The sequence below is a fragment of the Penicillium concentricum genome, assembly GCF_028827145.1.
Source record: "Penicillium concentricum strain IBT 3081 chromosome Unknown utg000002l_segment0_segment0, whole genome shotgun sequence".
NCBI lineage: Eukaryota > Fungi > Ascomycota > Eurotiomycetes > Eurotiales > Aspergillaceae > Penicillium > Penicillium concentricum.
Window position 1 is genome coordinate 7,760,101 of NW_026622755.1, and position 20,720 is coordinate 7,780,820.

The following is a 20,720-nucleotide window of genomic DNA, read 5'->3' on the forward strand; positions in this document are numbered from 1 at the left end:
TTCGCCGACAAGCGCATCTGCGATAAATTTCCCCGATCAACAAACTCGCAATTCCGGCCCTATATTACCTACCTATTCTTGAGCAAGAATCGAGCCAATTAATCTTGAACTCTCACCTTATCCCTATACCCACACATCTCATCGCATCAGGGCCAGTCCCTGTGCGGAACAGCCTTTCATCATGGTCAACTTGTTCAAGCGGCTTCGCAAGCTGCAAACTGTATGTATAGCTTCTCCCAGCTCTCCCTCTCTGGGCCCCCCTCCAAAAGTAACGCGGAATTGATGGACTAATATGAAATTGTTCTTGTCAACAGAGAGTAAGCCGAAACCCCGTCCCTTGTCTCCGACCCTGCAACCTCCGAGGCCGAACTCGCGTTGCCTCCCACGGTCTAGCCGACATGCAATCAATCAACTGACTCGTTCTTTCACTGTTCCAGATGCTCCAGGCCAAAATTGGCACAGGTGCAGCCATCCTCCCCAACCTCAGCTCCGCATCAAAAGAATTCCCAGCCGTCACCCGACTCCACCTCACATATGCACGCAAGATCGACCAGGGCCACGGAGGCGCGCGGCATTTCTGGCGTAACTGCCTTCCACGACTGAAATATCATAACCCAGGCGTGCCGATGACTGTGGCACAAACCTCCAACCAGCAAGGACCCGCAGCATTGACAATTTACTTCGCCGAACGGGTCGGCAGTGCCGCAACGGCCCTCGCAAACGAAAAGAAGGTCACCGACGAGCTTGCCCCGGCCCCCGACGCCAACGAGCAATCGGCCGTTCTGGATATCAAGCACCGCACGTACCAGCAAATCTGGGATCGCGTGCAGGCCATGACGGGTGCCAAGGTGGTCCCCGCCACTCCCGAGGATATCGCGCTATCACAGAAGTTGGCAGAGATCAAGAAGAAGTCTGGTCCCGATCGCCAGCGTGTTGCCGCTATCCGACAGGCGAAGAAGGATCAGGAGCGCATGCTCGCTGAGGCTAGAGGCCAGGTGGATAAGCAGGTGTAAGATAGTGCAGTTTTGTTCTAGTGTTGTCTTTGGATTCGATTGATCCATCCAACCGGTTTCTTCGTCTTGAGAAATCGGCTGTCTGTAGCATAGCATCTTTTCCCCCTTACGACTATGTACTATGTATTTATTGGGAATATTTTTTTAATGCGCATGTCGCATTCTTTTCTTAGATTTCGTGAACGCTCAAATAGATGAAGACACAGAGATTTCAAATAGTAGTAGCAATAAATTGTAAATTCAACATTATTTGATAATCTCAGCGCCGTAGTATGCTTGGTAAGAATGGTCTAAAACAGATTGGAGAAAGAGAATCCCAGGCAAAGCTATGTAGCCAGTAAGATGTCCGAACAACGACTGAAAGAAGAGGGTGCATTCGAGAGAAGTGTTACATAACCTAGAACATTGTTAGCAAGAAGAATACCCAGAGAACAGGTTAAAGACATACCTCGGCGATTGACTGCCGCTCAATGATTGATTTCTGTCGCTCGTTGCGCGAAACACGGTAGTAATAGTCACTGAAGTCACCACATTTCATGTGGCGCAGGAATTCTTCGTCGTGCGTGATGACAATCAACTGGAAGTTGGCCTGCTGCTGACGAGTGCGGATAATGTCATGCAGCGACTCCGCCAAAGAGCGAATATTGTCTCGGTCCAGGTTCGTAGTGGGCTCATCAAGAGCAATGAGGCCGCAATTGACACCGAAACATTCAGCAAGGGCAAGACGAATGATGATACTAGCCAGAACCTTTTGGCCTGCACTGCAGCGGCCTCGCATGTCCATCTCGGCGCCTGACTTGACCATACAGACGCGGTAGTTGTACGATCGGTTGCCCTTGGCGTTCTCGTTGTCGGACCGGATGAGAATTGTGTCGACGTCCGTTCCGCGGTAGGTCTTCTGCCACAGTTCGCCAGCGATAGCGTTGATTTCTGCCATCTTTAGGCCGTGATATTGCATGATTGCTTTGTCAAGAGCGCCACCATATCGAGCCAGATCTTCAACGGCGGCTTTCGTGGTCTCGACCTTGATGTGGGATTCCTTGTATTTTGAAGATGCATCCTTATAATCTGTGTTCCAGTCCGCCAGCAGTTGCATCAGCTGGTCGTCCTTGGACTTCATTTCGCCCATCTTGCTCGCCTGTTTGGCAGCAAGGGCATTGTGTTCACGAGTCCAGCGTTCTGACTCTTGCTTGAAACGGCCTCTGTCCACTTCGGCATTTTGTGCTTCTAATTGCTCAACTTCTTCAATAACTGTGTTGAGGGACCGAGTGGCTTGGCGATATGTCAAGTTGTCCGAGTATTGCCGCTTTGTGTTTTCACTGTCCTTGAGTTGGCTTGAGATCTTGTTGATCTCCCTTGTGATCTCGCTTTGATCAGCTTCGAGTTTGTTAATTTCAGCTTCAATTTCTTGAAGCTCCTGCTTGCTTCGCTTAAGCTGGTCTGGACCCCCTCGTTGATTGTACGAGTTGATGTCATCATTGGCAAGGTCAAGCTGATGGATGTTCTCGGATAGGCGGCTAATCTCGTGCTGCAGATCTCGTTCACGCTCGTCGGCTCGCTGGCTGATATCATCATAACGGGCTTGGGCTTGAAGCAATTCCGGCGTGAGACTCTCGATATCTCGATCAGCCTTCTCAATTGCGTCCCGCTGCTGATTATTGAGCTTCTTAGATTCCTCCATCCGGATTATCAGGTCCGCCTTCTTTTCTAGTTGGAATTTGGCATTGTCCAGGTTGCTTTTCACATCTCTGAACTCAAGCTCAAGCTTGTTGATCTCTGACCGTGTCTTTTCTTTCTCATTTGTCACTTTGGTAAGGGTCTTTTTCAACTCCCGTGACTTCTCATTGATGGAGGCGATTTCCTCCTGGATGTCTTCCAGGGTACGAGCAGTTGAAGCGTCTTGCTGGTTTGCAGAAAGCTCTTGAATTTGTGATTTGATCGTCTTGATCTCGATATCGTAACGCGCGATAGTGCTCACTGTCTTGGCAAGCCCCTCGACGTTACGCTTGGTTTCTGTCTTCTCGCTGACCTTCCCGTCGCAAGTTTCCAGCTTCTCCAAAAGCTGGTCACGCTGGGATTCACATTCTTGCTCTTCTTGTTCAAGCTCTGGAATGACAGCCTCCGACAAACGGACCCAAGTATCGTAGGATGCACTAGCGGCACGGGCAGTTTCGAGATCTTCTTCAAGGCCCTTCAGAGTCTCGTCTTCGGCATCAAGACCAGCCTTCTTAACTAGGGCATCCAGCTTCTTCGTAAAGGTCTGGAGTTCCGTCTCGTTCTTGAATGATCTTTGACATGTTCGACACAGCTTGGTGCGCTTGGCAGCATCAAGACATTTGGTGAGATACTCTCCCATTCCGGCATATTGATCAGCATCTTTACGAGCGAGATCGTACTGTGCCTGGCGCTCCTTCACGATTTCAGGGTATTCGGAAGGCTCTGCATCGACTGCTTCATGGATCTCCTTCACGCATTCATCGAGTTCCTTTTGGCGTTGCTTGAGGTTCTTTTTGGCTGTCTTGAGCTTGAACTCTACATGCTCCAATTCTCGGCTCACGCCGTCGCGCTCTCGCTCTGCATCGGCCACCTGCTTTGATTCGCTATCGAGGGCTTGCTGGAAGCCTCGCTCCAGTGTCTCAGGCTTCCAGTCTGCGCCGACGACCTTCTCAAGGCGATCGCCATGGGCTCCTTTCATCGTTTGTAGACTGCGCTCACGGTCCTTTGATTCTTTCTTGAGGTGATCTAGGCGAGCCAAATCGCCGGCCTTCTTGGTTGAATCAATGAGCTCGGTGTTCAATCTCGAGCTTTCATCCTCAAGGCGACGGATTTCCGCATTTGTGTCCTGGATATCTTGATCCCAGGAAGCACTTTTGGCCCGCTCTTTCGCGTGCTCAAGGTTTGACGTGATATCCTCGACCTTTGACTCAAGCGCAGCCTGGAAGCCCTCATCAACCTCAATTTCATTGAGTCTTTTTTGATAGGCTGTCGCCTCCTTGTCATTCGCAGCAATCTGTCGTTTTGCCGCGTTCTTGGTCTCTTGCAGTGCGGACTTGGTTTGCCCAATATCATTCAACTTTTCTTGAACCTCACGAAGCTCTTTCTGGGCTTCACGCCTCACACGATCCAGAGATTGGTTCTGCTCCCTTAAGAGGCGTTTGATCTTTTGCATGAAGGTGTCGATTTCAGACTGATCCATTTTCTCGTCAAGGCCACGGATGTTGTTGGCGCGAGCAATTTCATTGATCATGTTCTGGCGCCTTTGAGACTGGCGGTCGAAATTGGCCTTGTCGTTCTCAAACTTTCCATTCTCAGCTTGTTTCAGGCCAAGGCGGTGCCGAGTCTGCTCGATCCGCTCCTTAATTTCCATATAATTTTCCTTTTGTGACTCCTCTTGTTGCTGGTACTGAATTTGCTTCGTTTCGAATTGCTCTAGGGTAGATTCAAGCCATTCATCGGAGTCATCAAGCTCAACCAAATGTCTCTTGAGGTTGTCAATTGTGGTTTGGATACTTTTAGCTTCGATGCGCTTGCCCTCAAGAGCACCAAGAACCTGGGCATAACTTTCTGATTGTGTCCAAGCCTTATCAGCAAGCTCCGCGACGCGTCGCATCTCTTGCGACATCCGCTGGGTCTCTTCGCGCAAGGCCTCGATTTCATCTTGAAGTTTGACGGATCGCTTTTCAGCACGGTCTGCCTTGTCTTTGTCTTCTTTCGCATGCTGCTCCATGATCTTATATTTGCCAAGCTCCTCGTTCTGCTTCTTTCGCAGTGTTTTGATATTGTCAATGGCCTTGGTGTACTTCATAGCCTCAAATATTTCGTCAAACCTTTTCTTCAGCACAGATGGTTCACTCATAGGCCACAGACTTTCATCCTGGTGGCAGAAAATGACCGAATCCAGCACGGCCTTTGATACACCCAGATACTGCGGCATGATTTGGTCCAGCTCAGCCACTCGCGACGAAATAGCCGTGCGTTCGCCATTTTTGATCATGAGCAGCTGGCCTTCTAGGGTCTTCTGCTGTCGGGTGGTTTTCTTGACCGTGAGCTGCAGACTGCGCGTGGCAACCATTTTCGCTCCGGAAGTTGCCTTGAATGACAACTTCACCTGGGCCAGTACCTCTTTTTCGCCACATAGCTTCGGGTCGTGGATAAAAGCACCGCCTTTGCTGTTCGGAGGGAGATCGCCCGTTGTGGCATATTTGAGACACTCGATGATCGTCTAAATCCGCGTCAGTTCCCCGCTGGCCGCAACTCCTGGTCCGCCATTTCGCCAATTCATACCGTCTTTCCTGAGCCATTGTATCCGACAATCAATGTGAGGGGTGTGTGAAACTGGATTGTTTCGCTGCGCGTATTATCGAAGGAGCGGACTCTAGAACAAGCGCGGTTTGATGAGCATGAGTGTAATTACTCTCCGCAATGGTTGCACGCGGATTAAAAACTTCAAGAGACATACCCCAGAATAGAGAGCTTATCAATCTTCGCTACAGTATGTTAGATGACTGTTGGAACCTTCTTTTTCTTGCCTAGGTATAGAGCTGTTGCACTTACACCTAAAACCCAGTTAGCATTGCGACACGAGGCGGGGAATGATCAGCACGGACATTTTGAGCAAAAGTTCCGAGCTGGGCGTTTGAGCCCGTTGTCCGTTAGCTTTATCAAATACAGTTGAATAGAAGCTAAACAGTGAGAATCCAGAAATGAAAGTTGATCATTGATTGTGATCAGTCACATAGTCCCGCGTCAATGGCGACACGAAGTCACGTGAATTGGACTAGCTGAGGCCCACCGGGATCGGCGGTGTTGCCTAGGGGCAGAAACTATATGGATGATTGGTTTGGTTTCCTCACCGCTTTTAGTACCGCCTAATTTATGAGCGGTTATATCGGTAACCTTAAGAGGCTTCTTACAGCCCACAATATGTACGAGACAAGAACATGTGTTGTCCATACTTATATTTGTCTCATGTTTCCCTGCTCATGTCAACAGAGCGCCAATTGAATGTGAATCGCCTGAACTAGCTGCAGATAGCTTCTTAGCCTGTATAGATCTATATGAAACCAGGGGGCTGTGTTATAGGCGCTGAATTAGTTCTATTTATATATGCCACTCTTATTATGACGGCAAGCTGCCCTTCTACTTCTACACTTATTTCCACGATGCAGACTTTTAAGAGCAATTGCACTCTTCCTCCGGAGAGCGTTGGTTTTATTTCTTCCCCAAACACTCGCGGAACCCTAGACATTGTCTGGTCTTGTCTTAGTGTGCTTATCCTCTGTACTTGGTCTGTCATTCATCTCAACGTACCAATTGAGTCGACTCCAAACGGCAAACGCCAAGAATACACACGAAAACTCTTCCTATTCTGGACAAAGCTTAAATGGATGTTTATCAACCTTGCTGCACCAGAGTGGGCACTAGGACAAGCTTGGAGCCTTTATCATTCAGTAGCTCTGCTCGAGGACCGGTTTCAAAAGTACCAGAGGGAAGACAGTGTCCCATGGAGCCGCTCCCATATCTACTATGCAAATATGGGTGGATTCTCTATTCGGTTTGACGAGTCATTGAACGAGCCAGAGTTCTCTCTCCAAGATGTGAAACCGTATGAGACGAATCTTTTTTCTCCATTGAATTACGGCTACCCCCCGCAGGGCTTTCGGCCATTGCCGCGGGCTCAGCGACAGTTTTTTGATCTTTGGATGATGAACGGCATTGATTCGCCAGAACATATCCAAGAATCGGTACGAAAGATCTCTAAATCAATAGGAGATATCAACTGGAAACCAGACCAATACAATATTCGAGCTATAAGAATGGCAGTTTTCATACTGTCTCCAGACCATTTTGCTGATGAAAAGGAACGAAAGAAATTCTTTTTCAACTCTGAAACTTGGTTTGAAAATATCCGTTACCTTTGTGGGGATCTCTGGGTGCTGGATGCGAACCAGCTTCTCCTTGCACGCGAGCGTGGAATCATCGAAACGTTACCTTCGATATCTCAGGCTTCCCTAGATGATCGCAACAAGGGCAATTTATTCGTCACCCTTCTAACGATATTTCAAATATCGTGGATGGTCATCCAGCTTATTGTACGCCTGGCTCTAAATCTCCCCTCGAGCCAACTTGAGATCGTTACTCTATCCTTTGCAATCTGCTCAACGATCACATACTTGCTGTTGTTTAACAAGCCAAAGGATGTCCAGACATCACACACCATCAAAGCCGCTAAGCGCCCATCTGCGGAAGACCTGATCCTCATTGCAAACGCTGGCCCGTCGGGGTTTGCATTCGCTCGTGCGAGTATATGGATTCCTAACAACATCCTGAGCCGAGATACTACACATAGGGAAGATGGTAATTTTATGATGTATCTGGCATCTTCAGCTGCAATGATTATATTTGGTGGTATCCATTGCATTGCATGGAATTTCAAATTTCCTACAGAGGTAGAGAAACTATGTTGGCACATTAGTACGATCATAACGGCTGTTACTGTACCACTATTATGGGCTCTCAATCAAACGCGGGGTAAAGTCATCGAGTTGATAGTCATGTCTGATACTGATAGATCTCTGCTAGCGAAAGTGGCATCGGTTATTCAAAAGGCATCATGGTTGATTGTTCTAGTGTTTAGTTCTGCGAGGCTATTTATAACGGTCGAGGCTTTTCGTTCGTTGGCCTTCCTTCCACCAGGCGCCTTTTTGGGTACCTGGTCAGCAGGTATACCACATGTCGGTTAAACTTGGGAAGTATATACGTCGGATGTGTTATGCCTATAGGTAGAATTGTGAAATCTATAAGGGACATACAATTGTACAGATCAATATCTAAATTAGGCTTAGCGCAAGGTTTAAACATGCTTAGTAAGAGTGGCTTTTATTCCCAAGGTTCCATTCTCTCTTTTCGAGATCCAGACCCTCAGATGTGTATATTCTAGGCACATTTCTTGACATGTATCGAATGTACTGCAGGCCTTGATCTTGGATAATGAACCATTCCATCACTCTACTATATCCGTGCCCTGCGGACATTGTTTATTAGGGAAATTCCCCATTTATGAGAGACGCATTCGAAAGCACTCACGCATATCACTAGTGCCATTATATCTCCTCGTTTCGATATCTCTACACCGCACTCGATATGGCTATGAGTCGCCCACCCTACGAGGGTATGCCTCTAACCACCTCCCAGATAAGATCGAGCTCCAATGAGGGGCATCCGTTGTACACAATGGAGCCACAGCAAGTTCATGGGTCCTACAACGGTCAATACGGTGTGCAAAGTGCTCAGCACGGGGGATACCCGAGTGTACAAATCGATCCAGGCTGGACAGAGCGAGTTCTCGATGAAATGAAGGACATGCTACTTCTCCTCACCCCCCAGGGCCGAATCACCTATGCCACACCATCCTGCAAGAATATCACCGGTCGTGTCGCGAAACAACTCGAGGGAAGTCTTCTGGCGCAGTACATTCATGGGGACGACCAGCCAATCTTCCAGAGAGACTTGGACGAGTCGGTCGCCGCGAACCAATCGTTCCGGACCCATTTACGATTCCAAAAATCCAACAGCACATATTGTCTCATGGAGGCCTATGGTCACCCACATCTTGCAAACCAGGATGAGCGTCAGGCAGGGAGAACCACATCCGCCAATGGGCCCTGCACCGGCTTTTTCCTCGTGTGCCGACCGTACCCCAACAAGGTCTCGCAGCTCCTTGACTCTTTTCTGGAACACAAGATCGAGAATGCACGTTTGATCCAACAGATTGCCAAATTGAAGCAAGAAGAAGATGAAGATGCGACCGCGACTCGGGTGCCCTATTCTATGCGCGAACAGGAAATTCGCGCGCCCGTGACCGAGAATCAGGGGCAACAAGCCACTCGTTCAGGGGAGGTATCTAGTGATCCTGATACTACGGACACCGTGGGGCCGAATTCGGATGAATCCGACACGGGCCAATCGACAAGCTATTACCCAGAGCCACCCAATACCCGGGAAGTTTACTCGCACATCGACGGAATCGAAGTCATGACCGGTCTTTACTACGCAGAGGGCGAGAGATCGCAAGGCCTCAGTACAGGTGTCAGCCGTGGCCGTCTTGTACATTGCGATATCGACATCACCACTTCTGCTGACCAAGAGCGCAACGCTCAGGAGGGTGACCGGCGTAAAAGGCTCAAGGCCCAACATGTCTGCAGCGACTGCGGAACGGCCGACTCGCCAGAATGGAGAAAGGGGCCTAATGGGCCTAAGACCTTGTGCAATGCTTGTGGCTGTAAGTTTTGTCCACCGCCTCTTGCAATCCCTGTTCCAACCTACATATCACCCAGCGTGCTTGTAACCTATCTACTCTTGGCACGGAACGAGCTAACCCAAATGCCGTATTTTTAGTGCGCTGGTCTAAGAAGGAGAAGAAACGCCAGGAGTCGGCCTAAGCTTCAGTTCTTGGTTTATTTGCTTTTTTCGGCCTGGTGACCTTCCCAGGTCTTCTCTCCATTGTCTTGCATGTTCGCGTCAAGATACCCCCTCACTTCTTTGGGCGCCTTGCTGGTCAAGCATGCTGTCCATTGCGCTGGAATTCCAATGATCTTCAGACAAGCCCCGTGCTCGCTATCGCATGGGTGATGATATTATGTCCTGTGAGATCGATCTCTTTGGTCCAATGTGTATAGCTGGTCTTTCTTTTGGATTTGCCGTGATCTATTTTTTCAAACATCACTAATGTACTACGGAATGTATATGTTTTTCCTTGGTAACTCAAAACTTAATTATGGGGAATTAAATGAATTTTGACAGAGTCGGAGCAAATCAAGAGTCTAACGCCGAAGATGATGATGGGATATACTGAAGACCGTGGGTATCTTGCCAATAAAAGACAAGCCCACGGATAGGGCGAAAGGAATGGGACTAGCCCATATGAACGCCATCCTTGTCCCATTAAATAATGAAGGTGATGTATGGGCAACAACAAGTGGTATCACAAAAGCAATTTCTCACGAACAATTCAACACCAAGTCCATTCAGGACTTGGCAGCCTTCTTTGGCGGCGGAGGGAAGTACATCGGTGACGCTACCGAACTCTGGGGGCTGACTTCATGCGAATGCAGGGATGTGTATTGGGGCTGAGGCACGTGGGAGTTGTCTCTTAGAGGGAGGTCCGAGGCGGTACTGCCATTACCAAGTCGGTTGAAGGCCAGCGTGCGGGGGGTGAAGGGTGAGATATTTCCTCCAACGGCCATGGGTGGAACACCAGGGGTGCGGGGAACCATGGCTGGTCCTCGAGGCATTGAGCCGGGGGTCATGGGGATCATGCCGGGAGACTTGATGATCTCTTCTTCGAACTCCTTCTCGATGCGACGCTCTTCTCTCTGTTCCAGGATCTCTGCCCGTTCTTCGGGCGTTATAAAGCAGGAGTGGATATTGAAGCCGAGAATAACTGTATAGTAGATACTAAAGGGACTGTTAGCTAACTTTCTCCTCGCGGAATGGGAGTAAAGAATAGTAGAGTGGAAAGGGTCGAACTAACACCATGATGACGGTCACAGCAAAGAGCGCTTTAGCTTGCATGCAGTATCCAATATTGGACTTTCTAAATGCGACGCTGCAACTCTTCGCAATGTACCACGGGGCTCCTGACTGGGGATGCCTGGGGTCTGACATGTCAGACCCAGCCTGATACACTGCTGACACGAGATACAGAACGATCAAGGACATGTGGACGGCGACCGCAACAGGAGGATAAAATAGGTTCATCCAGTGAGTAGGTAATTTTGTGATGAGGAAGAAGGTGCTCAGAACACCAAGGACAAGGTTGTAATTGGTGATGCTATTTCCAGGGTCAGCGGCTAGCTCTCGAATATTGAGTATAGTGAAAAACATACAATCCGGACCAAACCATGGGGGGCTTGAATGTTCTGTAGTTTGCTGCTGCATATAGTGCCTCGTTTGGAGCACTGTTGAATCCATTGTCTGCTCCATCTTGCCATAATAATGTCCGGTATAGATTGTGGGAGGCGATACCGGTTAATGTCAGCATTACGATGGTGATCGGGAACTCCCCGGCCATCAACCAAAGGAGGATCTTGTGGTGCTTGTGCTTCTTGGGAAAAAAGAACTGCATTTTTGCGGTGATTTTGGAACGTTCGAGTGTGTTTGGAATCGCAATAAAAGTCGACTCTATTTCTCCCAAACTGCTCAGCTGCAGCGCTTATGACAATTCAAGCTTTGTGCAACGCGATTTAGCCAGACCGGCTGGCTTAGTTAGACATCCAGTCTATCGCACGTAAAGGACCAAATACTTCAGCGTGGTAGAGAAGGTCAAAAAAGTCGAAGAACATAAGTCTGGGCGATCCGGAGGACGAGCGTTAGATATGAGCTCGAGACCAACCAGTGGCCGAAGGCACAAGCCATCGTATGCAGGAGGGATCACGAATCAGCATGGGAATACCGCGCAGAGGGACTGGTGTGCATTTGGGAAGTGCATCTGGCCAATGCTTGATGGCGACAAAGCGCCAACGCAAGTAGCAGCCCGGGGCCATCACACCAATGAGACGACGGGGATCGGTGAAAGACCACCGCTCGTCACACGCTAGACTGTGTGATAGGATGACAGATCTGCATGAATCCCTCATCACATAATTCCCCTCACGGAATCAGTGAAAACTTGGCATTCCAATGGAACTTGCAGCTTTTAGTACACAGCGCCTGGCGCTACTGTGGGGTGATGTGAGTCGCATCTGTGACTATGCAGTGCTCTGTACATATATCCATGTTAGTCCCGGAGTCAAGAAAATGGGAACAAAGAGGGTGATTTCTCGTTGATAACCATAGCCATCAATAAGTCCTGATTATTGGATTCTAATGGAAATGGTCGAGGATGGCTTCATGGATTGTAGAGAGGAAGTCATGTGGTCGGCAGAATCCCGAACTGTGACTTCCAAGGTTCTCATATTCCAAGACGACAATCGTGCCATATTTCAGGAAATTCATCTAAATCCACTTAATTCCACCCGTGTAGCTTGATATATCTTGATGAAGTCGTTCCGGTCTTTGTGTCCACTTGTTCTTCGCTCAACCATTCCACTCCGCATCCTTCGGCCTCAACTTGGATTCCGTTCCATCACGAGAATCACAGACCAAATGAATTCTCGGAGAGAGGATTCAATTCCTCATGAACTACGCACAGCTGCAGAGCCCCGGCAAAATAGACTACATCCAGTGCGACTATCGCACATCGAGCAGATCAACCCTTCTGTTCGGCTACTACAGTTCGCTCTGCCTCCCCAAGAGAATAATGTATGGGTTTCTTTTATTTTCTTATCTGATCTCTCTCTATAAATGCCTCTATCTCCTGTATCTTTGACTCATATATCAAACCCGGCTGCCAACTCCCGGAGCTGGTTGTTCGCGCCGTTGGATCCTATCCATCTATGCCCCGCACGGCTGGTTCCAATCACATCTGGGCACTTTCTATCACACACTTCCAGCCAAGGATTACCATGGAGTACTAGTACTAACGCAATTAGTAGAATAACGGTCAACAACCATTCAGCTTCCTCCCGGGCCAATGGCTTGATGTCCATATTCCCTCTATCACCCAAGCGGGCGGCTTCACCATCACTTCCACCCCAGCAGACGCACAAGTGCTGCCGTCACCAGAGGCGTCTATAGACTCATTGGCTGGCGAAGCGCTGGAACCATCTTCAGAATCTCAAGGTCGACCACCATATGTGGAACTGGCCGTACAAAACTCGCCAGGTAACCCATCCGCCGCATGGCTATGGAGACCCAAAGAAGATATCCTAGGCAAGGAGCTGAACATCCGAGTTGGTGGAAGCTTTGTCTGGCCTCCCACTGGAGTCAGCATTAATGATGTCAAGAACGTGGTCTTCGTTGCAGGTGGTGTCGGCATCAAGTAAGTGATATTCCCCAAACACCATGTCCGTTACATCTCCGGGGTATACAAACATACACCAGCACAAATCAAGACCTCACTTGTTTCGATCATGAAGAATTTCTAACAAAATCTCAGCCCTCTGGTATCCATGCTCTCCCACTTAAACAACAACGAACCACACACCCCCAACCCAACAACCATCCGCATCCTATACTCCAGCCGCCTACCGCAAGACCAGGAAAAAGCCTCGGCAAACGCAGTACTAGACCAGATATTGTTTCTCCCACGTCTGCGCCAAATAGTCCGATCTCAAGAGAGTTCGCATCGGCTCCGCATCTCGTTGGACCTTTTCCTTACGGACTTGACCTCCTCGCCCGACCTGTTCTCATCTGGGTCTCCTTCTGATCTCAAGATTCATCCTATGAGGATATCTGATAGTGACCTGCGCTCTGCGGCTGTGGGTAAAGATGGTGAGTTGGATTCTCGGGGCACAGTGTGTTATGTCTGTGGACCTCCTGGTATGACTGATTTCGTCGTGGAGAAGTTGGTCGATATGCTAGGGGACGGCGGGGAGCAACGCGTTTTCTTTGAGAAATGGTGGTGAGGGCAGATTGGTAGCGATGTAAGATATTCACATGAGATCAATTGTAGTGTTTGTTATTCGATGAATGAATAGTCAATGTTACAGCCCAGGCCTAAATTGGAGCAGAATAAGGCTAGGAGAAATGGCTTCAATATTTCAGAAAAAGATAGGACTCCCCGCAGACGCCGACCTAATGCAGGCAAGGGGCAAAAAGATATATGTACAGGAAATAAGAGAATGGCCGCCGACAAGAACGGGAACAACAGTATGTGAGAGCAGAGGCAGCACAGACACGCTGAAATCTCGATACAAGATGGGGGAGAAGAAGGAAAAGGAGAATGTAGAGAGAAAGAGGGAGAGAAGTCAGACTTCATTGGGATGCTTCGTCTGGGCTGGTGACGGCACCGCCATCCACGATCATCATTTCGTCGATTTTGGCTTCTGTTTGACCCCATTCTAGACGCTTGTATGTCGATACACGACCAGGGCCTCTGTCAAAGTCGAAGAAACGCACTCGTCGGACGAAGTTCTCGTAGCCACCGTAGCCACCGAGTCCGACACCGCCGCCGTAGCACATCCAGAGAGAGGGCTTCTCGTCGGCATCTTGCTCGAGCATGCAATAGTCATTGACATGATCACTAGAGAACAGTTAGTCTTCATAACAACAATGCAAAAGGAAGCTTGGACATGTGACTTACTGTCCACAGCTAACAAACAAGACGCCCTCTTCTTCGAGGGCGTCCTTGAAACCAGAGTTGAACCCTGGTGCAGTGGGAGGTTCCATCCACGCACCCTTAAAGTACTTTCCTGACGTTCGATACTCAGGGAGTGGAATGTGGATGAATGCCACGTTCATGTGGATATGGTTGTATTCCTGATGTTTTCTCCTCAGGCTTTGGGCAGTGTTCTTGAACCACCGAGTTTGGCTCGGCTTGATCCAATCGTAGCCGCGGAATTGACGCTCGTCAGGGGAGTAGGAATGTGTGTCAAGGAAATAAAAGGTCAAGGCAGAGTGTGTGCTTTTGCCCCAATCGAGGACTTCGACAACGTAGTTTCCGACCCCGTCAATGTCTTCGGGGCCAGCGGCTGAAAGAGAGTAAGGAAGGTCTTCATATATGGTCATGAGTTGTTCTCGGTTAAGGTCACCCTCGTCGTCGTGGTTTCCAAAGATGGCCGCGTAAGGAATTTTGCGGTCGACCAAAAGCTTTACGGCCTTGTAGAGAGCACTTTGTGCATCTGGGGCGGTCTCTCCGTTGATCTGGTCACCAGAGAGGACCACCATGTCCGGCTTCTCTTCGTCGAGAAGTCGTGCGACGAATTCCAAGGTTCGGGGGTCGGCTTCACACTTCCGGCCAGCCACCGCTTCCGCAGGCACAGGGTCACGGCAGTGGCCGAGACCCGTGCTCATGTGAAGATCTGCCAACTGCATCACCTTGAATTTCCCGTTCTCGTTGATCCTGGGAACGGGTTTCTTGTGTTTGGCCTGCGGGTGTCCTCTTCGAATACTAAGGCGAGTCTCCAACTGTTCCGTCACACTATCCAGGAGAATCGGGGTATCTTTGACTTCCCAGTTGGGACGGGGGTCAACGGCATCCGCTCCATAGAGGACATCGATGTACGTCACGGCTTTTTCAGAGTCGCTAGCATGGCGGGAGGACGAACGCTTGAGCCAAATGCCTCCCGGTCGGGGTTCCCACGCTTCGATTTCCGTCTTTCCAACATATTCAGACGGGGGAGTGATACGACTGATTTTCAAGTCGATGACCACCTTGTCATCAAGGCCCAATTCCTCCTCCTTTTTCCGCCTGAATTGAACGTAGGCACTCGAGGTCCAGCCCGAGCGCAGGTAGAGGTCCTTATCGACGCGGTACCAGGTTTCTGGGTCTAGCTTACAGCTCGAGAATGGGTTGAGGGTAGAACATGTTGTGACGGTCACATCTGTGATCACGTAGCCGGAATAATGCGACGGGAGATGGCCATGGATTGAAGAGGGAAGGACACTAAATCGAGTATCGAGAACGACCACGACGAGGAGAATGAATGTTGCGAGTAAAACGAGCTGTACACTCGCTCGGACCTACGCAAATTAGGTGTTAGTAGACCGCTTCACAGGGAGTAAAATAGTGTCATACTAGCCGGCGAGCCATGATGAGATAGAGATCACCCTGGCAAGGACTTGAATAAACGCGAGGCGCACTGTCGCATGATGCCCAACAATTGCAAGGGTATAGGGCAAAGGAGAAGACCACGTTCGGTCAACTCTAGAATATAAAGGACAAGTATAATATGTTTGGAGGATTGAAGTTCGCATTTCACCCTCGACGCTTGGACTCTGAAGGCGGTGACTCCTGAAGGGCCTAGCCTTTGGCTGATGCTTGGTGTTTGTACTTTTGGTGATTCATTGACTTGGCTATTCTTACTATTTTTACTGATATTTTCATTATCCTTGTCTAAATTCATGTGGAATTTATGTCCATCGTCAACCATCATGTCCGTCTAGTTGCATGTCTATACAAGTTCTACCTCCGTTCTACCCGAGCGAAGCCTAAGCCTTGGCAGCCACATCACTCGGTGACACTTTGCCACTCAAGATGTCTTTGGTAGTCGAGAGGATTGTCGACCAATTCTCGAAAGTCGTGTAGGGCATTCCCCTGCGCTGGCAGTAGGTCACCAAATCTGCAACGGCATTAGTTCAATATCTCGGAATCTTGGTTCAAGGCGGTTCGGGCAGATGAATACCTTTGCCTTGTTTGGCGAAGAGAAGATCGGTTTCTGCAGCCGCAGACAAATCAGAAATACCGTCTCCGGCGTATAGAAGAATTGGGCGCTCTCCGTCGGGCAACGTGGCATAAGGCTTAATCTCCAGGGACTTGTCATGTCCGAAGTGGCTGGTGAATGATTGTCAGTGAGGCTGGGCGAAGGGCAATCGGATTGACCGTGGCTTACCTGTCATCATGGTACTCAATCTGCCAACCACCCTCGCTGTTAATATCCTTGCCATCCCGGCTCACGGGCTCGTTGGAAATGATGGTGAGGTGGCTGGCTGGCTTGTGGCCGAGGAACTTCTCCAACAAAGCGCTGATAATGGGACGCATGCCAGATGACAGGATGACAATGGGAACATTGTTATCCTTGGCCCAGTGGTAGAATTCCTCGAAGTAAGGGTCCAGCTTCATGTTCTTCAACAGCGTCTCGATGCACTCGTCGTATGGGGTCTTGATGCTTTCAAGCATCTCGCGGAAGGCATCTCTATAGTGAGAAAATATCTATTAAAGCTTGCTTGTGGAATAGACAGTGTCTTCAACACTCACCGGAAGCTCAGAGTCTCGTTAAGGACCCGGTCGCCCAACGCGAGGCGCTTCTCCCGGCCGAAGCCAAGGGTATCAATCTGAGTGGTATAAGTGAAGGTCTAGGAGAGGCTAGGGATGCGATATACCATGAAGTCATTGCCTGCGATTCTAGTTAGCATTGAAGTATTGGCACTTTGTGAGGAAGCACCTACTATCGTCGACTGTAATTGTCCCATCGAAATCGGTGAAGAAGATGAGCTTAGGCTTGGTCTCCAAGTATGGGAGAGCGTTGGAACCCATATTTATAACAATAGAAATGAATCAAAGAAAAGAGTATGTACAATCCAGAGAACAGAGAAGCCCTGAAATTAAAGATGTGCCCCTCGATTCGGTGAACTCGGGGGTGGGTCGAGCGGTACCGCAGTGGGCTAGTCTCGATCAGCCAGATTTTCCTTTTCTGGTTTTTATTACTTCAGGCTTTATATTGTTAATATTATTATATATCATGTCTCGTCTGCGCCAGGCACTACAGCGCGTCTTTGGTGCGACTGCAACACCAGGCGCATTGCGCTCTCGAACCATTGACACCAATTTCTCCATTATAAAAGGTAATGGTGCTGCAACGCGTCTTCCTAATCTCGGACTAACGAAATGCGCAGAGGGAGACCGAGTCATTTTACACGGCAAACAGCCCTCATTATCAAAGGCATTGAAGCGAGGTGAAAAGCTCCAGACTCCTCGCGGGGCAGTGGAACATGATAGCATCATTGGGAAACGGGTCTGGGACACGGTGCAGTCTCGCAAAGGTCAATAACACCCAATTGTCGGTACTCCCTGCACATGACACTGATACCTCCGTTATACACAGGCCTGAATCTCCGTGTCAGTCTCCCAACGTTAGAAGAATACGTCGCCCTGACTCCTCGCTTGGTCACTCCGGTACGCGCATCACTCCTACGGATCAGACACGGAGATACATTGGACTCACGCTATCCCAGTAGATCTACCCACAGGATGCCAATTTGATTGCTTCCCTTCTCGATATTCACGTCAACACCCCCGCCGCGGGCGAAATACAACCCACCCTAGAAATCCTTGAGTCTGGAACAGGCCATGGATCTCTAACACTACATCTGGCGCGTGCCATTCACGCCGCCAATCCCACCCCTCCGCCTCGTCCATTGCGATCCCAGATCAACTACCTAGAAGGTCGTGTCACCAGGCCGAGTGAAAAGGACACGGAACAAACAGGAGAGAAACCCGCTGAGAAAATTGCGGATCCAGCACAGGAGGAATGGGATGCGTGGCGAGCGCAGCGCAACGCGATCATCCACACAGTCGACGTATCGCCGAAGTTTGCTGCGCTGGCTGAGAAGAACGTCCGGGGATTCCGCCGTGGAATCTACGCAGGCAACACCGATTTCTATGTGGGCCCCGTCGAAAACTGGATCGCCCAGCAGAAGCAGCTGCGGAAAAAGACTGGCCTGGCTTCATTGACTGGAGGAAACCCCGTCGATCCGTTCCTTTCACACGTTATTCTGGACATGCCTTCCTCAAACTTGAGAATCCCGCATGTTACCCCCATGTTGAAGCGTGATGGCTTACTGGTGGTGTTCATGCCTAGTATCACGCAGATTGGCGAGTGTCTGCAACTGATCCGGGACCAGCGACTGCCCCTCGTTCAGGAGAAGGTGATCGAGCTTGGCTCTGGAATCAGCGGCGGTCGCACATGGGATGTGCGTTTTGCGACTAAAAAGTCCGGCGCCGACCCAGCGTCCTGGGCTGCCCCTTCAGATGCTGAGGGTGCCACTCCTGTTGAGGCTGACGATCAGTCCACTGCCTCTGATGCTGCCTCTGAGATCTCCACCCCAGAGGAGCCTCCTAAGGAAGGAGAGTCTGTCTTGGTCTGCCGGCCCAAGGTCGGAGTCCGTATCCAGGGCGGCGGCTTCGTGGCAGTCTGGCGCCGGATCGAAGACCGTTAAGTTCTCGGTTATCCCAAGCATATAAATCCCGTACCTGTACTATATACCTGTATTCTATTGCATGTCTGATATAGACTGAAGCCATTTGTACCATATAGAGAATTGTGAGAATAATATTATCGAGATACCTGAAAAAATGATATAACAAGAAACAACCACTTCACAGCTTCGCTTTATCCTCGGTCTCCACATCTCCATGAACGGCAGTGTCAATACCACCGTCAGCCTCAACAGCCTGAACACCCTCTGCCTCATCGTGAACAACTGCCCCCTTCGTCTTAGGCACTTTGCTCAAAATGAAAGCCTTCACATCTGCGAAAAACTTCTCCGTCGTCTCAGGCAACTCAGCATGCAGCTTATGATAAGCCCCCTCATAAGAACAAAAGGTCACATCACCACCCTTCTCCGTCAACTTCTTAGCAAAGTCCTTCGTCGCAGGATAACTAGTAATGAGATCCCCATCTCCATGTCCAAACCAAAACGGCAGATCACTCTTCACCCACTCCCCATCCACATCGAACATCCCCTCCAACCAAACACCCCGATCCAACATACCGGACAAACCCCCAAAAGTCGCCGTATCATGGCACAGCTTATCATCCACGAACTCCTTGACTGTGACCTTGTTACGAGACAGCAGATTCGCATCAAGAGGCGAATAACGCTGCTTATGGGGGATCAGCTTTGCGACAATCCGTCCTGCTGCGACGATCAGCTTTGAGGGGCGGGATGATGGATCTATGGCGACTAGAGGGGAGTACAGAAGTACGCCGCTGAAGTTGGGCCGGCTGGTCTTGTCTTGGTTGTAGGGTGACTCTGGGTGGAAAATGTAGTTGAGGACTTGGCCACCGCCCATACTGTGGCCCATTAGGAAGAGGGGCAAGTCAGGGCGGGATGGTAGGCTTTTCAGGAAAGAGTGGATGTCTGCGAGGACTTGGGAGGTTGGGCCTGTATTGCCCTGGTCACGGGTTTGTTTGACGCTGCGGCCCCATCCTCTGATTTTGGGTTATTAGTTAAGGGGTGTTAAAGTGAGATAGATCGTTTTCTTGGCGGGCATTGATATTGGGATATCAGGATAGGGTTTGGTCTTGGTGGTTTGACACTTACCGCTGATCGAAAGACCTGACCTCGATGCCTGCCGATGCCAATGTTGGGAACAGATCGTTGTAGGCATTGCCTAGGAAGGCTTTATGTCAATAGGCTGTCTTATGCATGCTGGGATGTCTTGGCTTATTGCTCATAATAGACATAATAGACTCACAGTGGTCACTGAAGCCATGGATAAAGGCCAAAACAGCGAGTGGGGACCCGTTGGTCTATAAAGTAGAGCACATTGTTAGCGTTGGAGATCAAGACGCTTATCTTGAGGTTCGAGTACATCTCAGATAATCTAGATAGGGATCATAACTGTGTTGCAAATTCAAACATACCTTCCATGTCTTGGCATACAGCTCAAGGCCGTCTGGGAGAGTGTGCACGCTTTCTTCTGTGTCCATTTTGACTGTGCAGAAGCTTGAGAGGTTGGAGAGAAGAGGTGACGTTTTAGCATGGATACGACCTCGGATTCTACCTCGGCATGTCAAGCCACGATACTAACGCGATTCAGATCCACTAAGCCCAATTTTATATTTAAACTCTAATACAAAGGTATGTCCTAACACAATTATTATACAATAAGACTATAAGATAACATAATACAGGAATATCAAGCATATTCTAGAGGCGTCAACTTAGATCCTCCCTTTGCTCTGGCAAAATTTAATTTGCTAGACTTGGTCGATTGTGACTGTTCCCTTTTTTTTCGTCTCTTTTTCTTCTTTCTTCCTTCTTTCTTTTATCTTTCTTACTTTGATTTCTACTGTATATGTAATCCCATCGCCTGGCCCCGGGACTCAACCTTGAAAGATCCAAATTCAGATTAGTAAGAGCCTCCAGGGGCCCACGGGTCTT

The 20,720-nt window shown here is 49.3% G+C and overlaps 10 protein-coding genes across 10 annotated transcripts; 5 read left to right on the forward strand and 5 right to left on the reverse strand.

The window, feature by feature from the left end:
* Nucleotides 1–181: 181 nt before the first annotated feature.
* On the forward strand, nt 182–1,013 carry N7517_006671 (mitochondrial 54S ribosomal protein mL61; the record flags this gene model as incomplete). The annotated part of the gene is made up of 2 exons (XM_056724401.1): nt 182–220; nt 438–1,013. The coding sequence occupies 2 exons, from the start codon at nt 182–184 to the stop codon at nt 1,011–1,013; spliced, it is 615 nt and encodes a 204-aa protein (XP_056580651.1).
* Nucleotides 1,014–1,401: 388 nt separating this feature from the next.
* Nucleotides 1,402–5,955, reverse strand: N7517_006672 (MRX complex DNA-binding subunit; the record flags this gene model as incomplete). Its single annotated transcript, XM_056724402.1, has 6 exons — nt 1,402–1,410; nt 1,462–5,235; nt 5,298–5,388; nt 5,473–5,500; nt 5,568–5,569; nt 5,927–5,955. 6 exons carry the CDS (start codon nt 5,953–5,955, stop codon nt 1,402–1,404), a joined length of 3,933 nt encoding a protein of 1,310 aa, XP_056580652.1.
* A 220-nt stretch (nt 5,956–6,175) lies between these two features.
* N7517_006673 (uncharacterized protein) lies at nt 6,176–7,756 on the forward strand (the record flags this gene model as incomplete). The annotated part of the gene is made up of 1 exon (XM_056724403.1): nt 6,176–7,756. The coding sequence occupies one exon, from the start codon at nt 6,176–6,178 to the stop codon at nt 7,754–7,756; it is 1,581 nt and encodes a 526-aa protein (XP_056580653.1).
* Nucleotides 7,757–8,156: 400 nt separating this feature from the next.
* Nucleotides 8,157–9,454, forward strand: N7517_006674 (GATA transcription factor LreB; the record flags this gene model as incomplete). The annotated part of the gene is made up of 2 exons (XM_056724404.1): nt 8,157–9,294; nt 9,411–9,454. 2 exons carry the CDS (start codon nt 8,157–8,159, stop codon nt 9,452–9,454), a joined length of 1,182 nt encoding a protein of 393 aa, XP_056580654.1.
* A 585-nt stretch (nt 9,455–10,039) lies between these two features.
* On the reverse strand, nt 10,040–11,139 carry N7517_006675 (uncharacterized protein; the record flags this gene model as incomplete). Its single annotated transcript, XM_056724405.1, has 3 exons — nt 10,040–10,469; nt 10,546–10,845; nt 10,901–11,139. 3 exons carry the CDS (start codon nt 11,137–11,139, stop codon nt 10,040–10,042), a joined length of 969 nt encoding a protein of 322 aa, XP_056580655.1.
* Nucleotides 11,140–12,050: 911 nt separating this feature from the next.
* N7517_006676 (FAD-dependent oxidoreductase) lies at nt 12,051–13,519 on the forward strand (the record flags this gene model as incomplete). The annotated part of the gene is made up of 3 exons (XM_056724406.1): nt 12,051–12,314; nt 12,548–12,933; nt 13,051–13,519. 3 exons carry the CDS (start codon nt 12,051–12,053, stop codon nt 13,517–13,519), a joined length of 1,119 nt encoding a protein of 372 aa, XP_056580656.1.
* A 349-nt stretch (nt 13,520–13,868) lies between these two features.
* On the reverse strand, nt 13,869–15,645 carry N7517_006677 (metallophosphoesterase family protein; the record flags this gene model as incomplete). Its single annotated transcript, XM_056724407.1, has 3 exons — nt 13,869–14,136; nt 14,197–15,575; nt 15,631–15,645. The coding sequence occupies 3 exons, from the start codon at nt 15,643–15,645 to the stop codon at nt 13,869–13,871; spliced, it is 1,662 nt and encodes a 553-aa protein (XP_056580657.1).
* A 398-nt stretch (nt 15,646–16,043) lies between these two features.
* Nucleotides 16,044–17,088, reverse strand: N7517_006678 (putative Phosphoserine phosphatase; the record flags this gene model as incomplete). The annotated part of the gene is made up of 6 exons (XM_056724408.1): nt 16,044–16,174; nt 16,238–16,386; nt 16,445–16,747; nt 16,810–16,886; nt 16,935–16,948; nt 17,001–17,088. 6 exons carry the CDS (start codon nt 17,086–17,088, stop codon nt 16,044–16,046), a joined length of 762 nt encoding a protein of 253 aa, XP_056580658.1.
* Nucleotides 17,089–17,293: 205 nt separating this feature from the next.
* N7517_006679 (tRNA (adenine-N(1)-)-methyltransferase) lies at nt 17,294–18,770 on the forward strand (the record flags this gene model as incomplete). Its single annotated transcript, XM_056724409.1, has 4 exons — nt 17,294–17,396; nt 17,448–17,594; nt 17,657–17,727; nt 17,790–18,770. The coding sequence occupies 4 exons, from the start codon at nt 17,294–17,296 to the stop codon at nt 18,768–18,770; spliced, it is 1,302 nt and encodes a 433-aa protein (XP_056580659.1).
* A 160-nt stretch (nt 18,771–18,930) lies between these two features.
* N7517_006680 (acylglycerol lipase) lies at nt 18,931–20,266 on the reverse strand (the record flags this gene model as incomplete). The annotated part of the gene is made up of 4 exons (XM_056724410.1): nt 18,931–19,765; nt 19,878–19,947; nt 20,032–20,086; nt 20,201–20,266. The coding sequence occupies 4 exons, from the start codon at nt 20,264–20,266 to the stop codon at nt 18,931–18,933; spliced, it is 1,026 nt and encodes a 341-aa protein (XP_056580660.1).
* Nucleotides 20,267–20,720: the final 454 nt, after the last annotated feature.